This window comes from Tauraco erythrolophus, chromosome 12, assembly GCF_009769465.1.
Source record: "Tauraco erythrolophus isolate bTauEry1 chromosome 12, bTauEry1.pri, whole genome shotgun sequence".
Lineage (NCBI taxonomy): Eukaryota > Metazoa > Chordata > Aves > Musophagiformes > Musophagidae > Tauraco > Tauraco erythrolophus.
The window spans coordinates 10232302-10240121 of NC_141476.1; the positions used below are offsets into that span (position 1 = coordinate 10232302).

Sequence of the window (7820 nt, forward strand, 5' to 3'; positions counted from 1 at the left end):
GGTCTGTGGCTGGGCTGGCCCGGGACAAGGTGGTGCAGAGAAGGGCTGTGGGTGCTGCGGAGCCCCATGCCTTCTCCTGCAGGAATTCTCGCTCATGACCACCTTCCCCTGGGAGGAACAGCTGCAGAGAGAAGTGAGATGCTGCTGGGATGCCAGCATGCTTCGCTGATACACTATCAAAAACACACTGCTGTGATACACCAGGGCACACAAACACCTTCCAAGGGTTCCTTTAAAATGCAGATATGCCATGAGGCTGTTCTCCCATGGGAAGCTGCTAGCTCCTGCCAGAGCAGCTTCAGCAGCTCGTCCTTGCCACAGCCTCACGGCAGACACCGGTGCCATGGAAAGGCTCTGTGGGAAGCAGTACTGGGCTCCGGACAGCTGAAACCTCACTGCGGGGCTGCCACTCCAGCCGGGCACCAGCCACTCTGGCCCACTGCAATTTCCCTCCGTGCTCTCAGGCTGAGCAGGAAAGCAGCAGCTTTCCTCCTGCAATGCAGATGGGTTCCCCCTCAGTTTTCAGGCTGCCTAAAAGCCCCTTACAGTGATGCTGTGATCGACCCCAGGGTGCAGGGGAAGTCAAGGGGGAGCATCTCGCCAGGGTGCTGAGGGGGGATGCCGGGTCCATCCTGCCCAGGGTGCAGGGGAAGTCAAGGGGGAGCATCTCGCCAGGGTGCTGAGGGGGGATGCCGGGTCCATCCTGCCCAGGGTGCCCAAGGGAGGATGCTGCACCGTGGCCACAGTCAATCACATGGTCACAGGCACTTTCCCCGACCTCAGGCTCTGGGAGGGGACCCAGCACAGGGCTGGGCAGGAGGTAAAGTTCTTCTCTCCTTCCTCATGACGCAACAGCCTGAAATCAGCTTTCAGCCCAGCCCTGCTACAACCTGTTGCTCCTTATTTACCCTTCAAACAGGAAAAGCAACTCTCAGCACAGCTCTTTTACAAATTTTCTACGCCAAACCTCACTAAAGGGCTGCTTTAGTTAACACCAGGCTCTTTAACGCCAAGCACACCTCTCACAGGTGACAATTTGCCTTAGGACTCCAGGGTGGTTTCCAGGACGGAAGTTGACCAGGCTGCATCCCTGAATTTTGAAGGTAGGAGTGGGTCCCCAACCCCTGGGAGCCCAGCGCATGGGGTGGCAGGCACCCGACTCGTCGAGGAAGGCAGCAGCGGGAGGGAGGGGGGCGGACAGACTCGCTCGGGTAGGAAATAGCTTACACTCCAAATTATAACCACTCCCTGTTTGTGTGGGTGAGGATGCTGCAGGGTCTGGACGAGGGGAAACATTTCTGTTCTTAAGTCAGGCGTCTCCAAATCTGGCGCTTCTCAGCCCAACTCAGTGGCGCTGCCCTTCTTCCCTTCCCTTTCTGGATTTAAGGAGGACAAGCTTGTTCCTGCAGTTCCCCCTGGCCAGGCAAGGTCAAACCGCAGCTTGTCCTCAGACAGCATTTTCCAGCCCCTCATAGTTGAAGCCTACTTTGCATCATCCCAGAAGGAAGTGCAGCAAAACCGTGATTGAAAACGCTCTCCTTGAGCTCATCACCAACAGAATAGGGAAGCGTGCGCCGTTCCTGAAAACGGGACGTGAACCAGGAGCGCACAGGGCAGCAGACAGTCACAGGGAAGAGCCCAGAGCCTTTAAACAAAGCAAGCTCAATCCGTGTAGCCTGCTCCAACGTACAGGAGTCAGACTTCAATGCCAGGGTGGGACCGAGCACGCATGCCTGATAGGAATTTATGCATCTTCGGTGACCTCTTAGCTATTGAAAATATGCCTAAACATTGTAATTATTTTTTCGCCTAATATCTGCCTGGTTTGGGTCAGTTACAGATACGCTTCATTGTACTTCCTTCTTCTCCTCAGGGTGACCTGTGACCATTGGCCCCCGCCTCAGTTCTGCCTCTCCCTCTACCATGATGCGGGTGACAAGTAAGGAGGGAAACAGAGGTTTACTTTTCTCTGTCCTTTTTTCTACAGTTCTTCGTGCCTCTTTCTCATTTACATGACCCCTTCCAAGCCCTGCTACCCTGACCTTCCCCTGACAGGGCCATGGGAAAGCACCTTTGTATAAGCACCAGGTTTTTAAAAGATTTGTGTCGATTGCAGCCTGTTGTATTTTTCCCAGTGAAACCCTCTGCAGCTGGGAAGAGATGGCTATTGAGAGGTTCCTGGTTCCATAAGAGCCATTCAGCTGCAATATAAGTATATTTTTCTACTCTCTTTCCATGCAGGACTGGAACGTTTTGCTCCAATGAGCACTGCTTTAAAGTCAAATGCCAATCACATTTGTATTAGCAGCTGCTCAGCTGTAGCTAGTGACTAATTGGAGGATAGCAGCCTTCCCAGTGCTGGGAACGTAAGAAATATTTGGATTTACATAGCTTTCTGACTAATTATCAGATTTGCTTTAATGCAGAGAGAAGCATGAATAGTGCCTCCCAGTAGAAGCGTAATGCCTATCTGCGCATTGCCACACGCTCTAGAGATATTAATTAAGAGATCAGAGTCCTTTTAGAGGATGAAGGAAAGTGTGTTAGATGCCTTCTCACACCACACAAGCGCTGGCTGTCACCCTCTGCCTGGTAACCTTGGGACACACGAACGGAGTCCCCAGGAAACCAGATGGATGCTCCAGTCCCTGACCTGCACTACTGCTGCTGCCCTCACCTGGCTCCTCTCCCACCTCTTGCAGGTGTGATCCGGTACGCGGTGCTGCTCATCACGCTGCTGGGCACATGGTTCATCGTGCAGACATACTTTGATCATAGATGGAAAGTCGTCAGCCTGCGGAGCTGGCTCGGTAAGGCGCCGGTGGGGCTCCAGATGGGTCCAGAGGGAGATCGCGGGTGGCCCCGTTACAAGTCAGACCCCAGAGCTGCCTATAGCTGCCATGAACATCTGCACTTGCAGTCCCTGGCCAAGGCTATAGCCAACCTGATCAGCAGGGCAAGGAGGGGACAGCATGGTGGGAAGCTGCACCAGGTGGGTGGGTGCCTTCAGGGGTGTTCACAGCCACAGGGAGCAGTTTTGGAGAGCTGATGCCTGAATGGCTGCTCCTGGCTTAGGAAAGATCCCACAGCTCTCCGGGGTGTCTAACTCTCCTGTTTGGTACCCACAGGTGTCCCCAACAAGCTCAGAAGTGAGTACCGCTCTCAACTTCATCTCCATCACACAACACCGCTCCAGCGCCAAGGGTGATGCTGGAGGCGTGGTAGCTGCCCTGAAGAGCCCCTTTCCCAAGGCGAAATCCCACCCGCCCAAACAGAGGGGAATTTCATTATTGCACACAGCAGCAGCGTCTTTGGCACGCTCTGCAAGCACACAAACTTCGCACAATCCCCTGCCCCAGCAGAAACAGCCCTGGGCTGCCAGCTGCAGCAGGAAGCCGGTCACAGCCCCTTCCTCGAGGCTGCCCTTGAGGGAGTGCCAGCTCCCAGTGCTCCCAGCACACACCACTCTGCCATCCCCGCCATCAGCCATGCCGTCCCGCTGCTCATACCCAGAGTGGCACCCCAGCCAGCTCATCTCACACCACCCCTTGGCACCATAAACCTCGGACAAGAAGCTGGTCCCGGTCCCAGGACAAGCCTCCTTCGTGCAAGAAGCTGGTCCAGGCATTGCCCCTTAGTGGACCACTGTGGCCAGTGCCAGAGCTGCTCGGCACCTCGGGGACACGGCCAGTGTCCCCCCGTGGGTCCATGGCCACGGCTCGCAGCTCCGCTCCTCCCTCACAGGCGAGCAGCCACCCCGGCACAAGTGTGGGAACCAGAAGAGCTGCGCCCAGAACCATTTCGCCTTCAAGATCATCAGCGGTGCCGCAAATGTGGTGGGACCCTCCATCTGCTTCGATGACATGGTGTAAGCAGCGCATGGTGGGGAGGAGGCAGCCGTGGCTGGAATAGGGCGAGTTTGGCCTCTGCTGAGCCCATCGATGGCCATCACAGTGCATTTGTGGTTAAAAAATTTGGAAATACTTTTCTTTGCAATCGCTTCTGGGGATATTTTGCTGCCTGCAGCCACTTTGCCCTGTCACATTTTCACTGGCACAAGCATCTCCAGGGCATCCCTGCACTTACTGGTGCTCTCCCCTTTCCTTTCCAGCCACATGAGCAGCGTGAAAAACAATGTTGGCAGAGGTCTGAACATCGCTCTGGTGAACGGTGAGTTGGGTGGGCACTAACCCCCTCCCCACAGCCGAGGTCCCTTCCGCCCCTGGGAGGGAACAGGCCACCAAGGAGCTGGTCCCAGGCATGGTGGCTGAGCCAAAAGCACATCACGTCAGTTTTGCATCAAGTGCACAGCCACAATTACGGTTGCAAGCACTGCCAGAGAGAGGAGGACAAACCCACCTGGGGTGTGCACGATGGCTCCATGAACTCCGTCAAGCAACACATTTGCCATCACAGCAAATATGCCCCACTGAGGGAAAACTAAAGTGTTTTGCAGCAGGAAGCCCAAGCTGGTGGCCAGGCAAAGCCTAGAGCCACCCCAGTGCAAACTCACTGTGCTCTGTTTTGAATGTCAACCTTTCAGGAACGAATGGGCAGCTCCTGAAAGTGGACACATTCGACATGTACTCCGGAGGTAAGCGTGGTCACTTCGCTGCTTGGTAGCTCGCAGCCAGGGCTCACATGGGTGCTGCTGGCTGCCAGCTACAGCTACTTAGGCTGCTCCTCTGCCGTGTATTTCATGATAAAGTCTAATGGACTTTGACCAGGGTTGCCAGCTCAGGCAGTAAAAGCTCAGCATTCCCTGAGACTGTTGAGCCTGGAGTCCTCATAATGCACCTCATCCAAGATTGGCTTCTTGCTCCTTTTACGTGCATGTAATAGCCTGAAAAACATAATTCCACTAAACTGAATAAACCAGGGCACCTGAGACCTGAGAGAGGTTACTTTGAGATACGATAGTTACACTAATCCTGAGATTTTGAAACTTTCAAACTCAGTTCTGTGAATGTTGGCGGTGGCTCAGCAGCAGCTTGTTTCCCTGCCTTTTGCGGAAGAATAAATGAGGAGCACAGGGCATGGCAAGCAAGATGTGTTCCCCAGCCCCAGTGAGGCTGGGCACACAGAGGAGAAGAGTCTGACGGCAGCAAAGATCATGTCCTTGTGCCCGACGGCTTCAAACAATCTTCCTAACAGTAAGAAGATGCCCTGAGCCGGGGCAGCACCCGCTCACAGCCCAGCTGGCACTGACTTGCAGGATGCTGTAAATCCCATCATTGTTGCAAAGCTGTTACCAAACCTTTCCAGAGCTTTGGCAGGCAGGACTCCTCAAAATCACATGCTAAAACCACCCTATAGTGCTTTCGATTTTCACTTTGCTCTTTTCAGGGATCCATCACCCCTTCTGCTTTTGGTTTTGCAGCCTGTTCTTAGTAAGCCTGGAGTTTTAAGGAGAAACATCTATATCATGAGATTTCAGGCTGTTTGCGAGCGGGAGAGGCACCGGGAAGGAGATGGCAGTTGGCTCCTCTGCCACTAGATGGGGCGTTGGACTCGAGCATCCCACGGATGCGGGACGAGGAATAATTCCTGCCATAGAGCCGAAGGCAGCATGGCAGGGCGGACAGTTCTGCGGCCGGGTGGGTTCATTTCTTGTGTTAGGAAGCAAATTCAAGTAACTAGATTTCAGTTACGTGATTTCAGAGTTCGAGAGCAAACTTTAGACACAAATTCCCCCCTGCAGTTTTCATGTTGGCAGGAGGAAAGTGCCAGCCCCGGGCACTGCGGGAGGCCAGGTGGGAACAGGGGAATACGGCATCTGGGAGCCCATCCTTCCCGGGTCCGTGACCCCAAATCCTGGCTAGCACCAGCACAGCCAGGATACTTCCCACAGACTCAGAGCAGGTTCCTCCCCCAGCTGCCACCCAGCAGTCCCTGCCAAATCCCTTTGTCTTTTCCTAACGCTCTTCTCTTCCAGACATTAACAGACTGCAGACTTTCCTCGAAGAGATCAAGCATGGCACCATTGTGCTGGTGGCCAGCTACGATGACGCTGCCACAAAGTGAGTTTGGCCCCGGGAGCAATACCTGGCTCCCAAAAAACCCATAGCTGGGGGGAGCTGGAGGTGCTGATGCCAGCCACAGAGAGAGGACAGGAGGGGACACGCAGATAACACCTTCTTTCCCTCTTTCAGGATGAACGACAACGTACGGGCACTTTTTGTGGAGCTGGGCAGCAGCCACGTGAACAAGCTGAGCTTCCGGGACAACTGGGTCTTCTTGGGAGCAAAAGGGATGAGGAACAAGAGTCCCTTTGAAGAGGTACGTGGCCCTCCCCTGCCACCAGCTCCAGAGACTCCCACTCTCTTCATAGCACCTCCTGAGCCACATCTCACCTACCTCTCTGCAGAAGATGTGGGCCAGCGGTATTATCTCCCACGCAATTTTGCCACGCTGCAAACTTGCACTGTGTCACCAATCTCCTCATTCATTTTCTCTCTCTCTCTCTCTTTTCCTGCAGCACATCAAAAATGATAAGGTGATGAATAAATACGACGGCTGGCCTGAGATGCTGCAGATGGAAGGCTGTGCCCCCAGGAAGATGGATTAGCATCAAGCCCCAGCCGGCTACAGAGGCAAGATCAGTCTTACAGGGACCCTAGCCCCATCACGGGGACCCCAGCCCCATCACACCCCCCCCAGGCCCCCACTGCCTGGTCACAGAGCCCAGCAGCGGCTCCCAGGGACCGTTTCACAGCAGGGGCTGTGCAGGGCTTGGGGAAGCACCTGCAGAGCCTGGGCAAACGTCCGGCCAGGTTTCAGCTGAGCTGTCCTCATTTATGGGTCAATTTGGGATATTTTATTTTTCTGTCTTTAAACCAAAAACATTGAGAAAGGTTTTTCAGATTTCTTAAATAAGATGTATAATTATAAACCACTATCTTCTTGCTTCCATTTTCAAGCACAATCCACGCTTTTTCCTGCAGGCACAGCATGCCATGTCCTCTGCCACCAGTCAGGCATCTCCATCACCCACCTCACGGGTGCTCCCCCTCCTCACATGGCAAAGTTGTCTGTGGGGGTGCTCAGGCCTTGTTGGTTTCCCCCAGAGCTCCTGCCAACCCCTCTCTGTCTCCTACAGCCACAGTAAGGCCAGGTGGCCACAGGGATGGCTTGCAGCAACATAGGTTACTATTTGCCAACTGAAAAGTTTCTCCCACCCGGTTGCACTTTTTCTGGGTTAAATCCAAGCCGAATCCTCCATGGCACATCTCCAAAGGTCAGGATAACACCAGCAAGGTGCCAACTTGACTTTGCCCAGCAAAGAGGGAGGGATGAATGTGCAAGTTTCTCAGACAGCTGAAGTTGTGCAGCATAACCAATAGGTGGGAGCCTTTTACCGGGAGAGCCAGAGCCAGCATCAGGCTGGAGTCATTCAATACACCCGTGTGGGCACCCCGCTGCGGGCACCCCCGTACCCACTTTGCTCGGGGAGGTGTACCTTGAGCCGCAGCCGGCCAACACTGCCGGGAGAGAAGAGACCCCCTACCCAAACACAGGCTGGCAAACCCCGCAGACCTAATTCCAGGGGGGTTCCCATGCTGCTGCCCAATGTTGAGGAGGTCCTGGGGGAGCGCCTGCCCCCCACTCACGTCCGGGCACATTCACCCAAGCACTGTCTGTACCCAAAACCTGCCTGAGAGCAAGCACTGCTGAGATCAGACGAGGTGCGTGGGTGATGGCTCAGGCTTATCTGTCATCATAGACAGGGACAAATTTGCATCATACACAGACTTTAATTTCCTATGATTGTATCTGTTTTTTCCCCATTCTTTAAAGCAGACCAGCAGTTTTGAAGAACA

At 54.2% G+C, this 7820-nt stretch overlaps 1 protein-coding gene across 2 annotated transcripts; it reads left to right on the plus strand.

Moving 5' to 3' along the window:
• Window positions 1-1926: 1926 nt before the first annotated feature.
• Window positions 1927-6568, plus strand: FAM3D (FAM3 metabolism regulating signaling molecule D). Of its 2 annotated transcripts, XM_086619042.1 has the most exons (9): window positions 1927-1939; window positions 2703-2810; window positions 3129-3149; window positions 3745-3868; window positions 4112-4170; window positions 4544-4594; window positions 5936-6020; window positions 6153-6279; window positions 6479-6568. In XM_086619042.1, exons 1-9 carry the CDS (start codon window positions 1927-1929, stop codon window positions 6566-6568), a joined length of 678 nt encoding a protein of 225 aa, XP_086475168.1. The 2 variants fall into 2 exon arrangements, with proteins under 2 accessions (XP_086475168.1, XP_009984648.2); XM_009986346.2 differs by lacking the exon at window positions 3129-3149 and having other exon boundaries at window positions 2703-2821; window positions 3726-3868.
• Window positions 6569-7820: the final 1252 nt, after the last annotated feature.

What these genes read in the sequence shown, in the direction of transcription:
- FAM3D (XM_009986346.2), top strand. An exon ending in GAACATCGCTCTGGTGAACG is followed by an intron (nt 4,171 to 4,543) that starts GTGAGTTGGGTG and finishes TCAACCTTTCAG; the next exon opens with GAACGAATGGGCAGCTCCTG. An exon ending in ATTCGACATGTACTCCGGAG is followed by an intron (nt 4,595 to 5,935) that starts GTAAGCGTGGTC and finishes CTTCTCTTCCAG; the next exon opens with ACATTAACAGACTGCAGACT.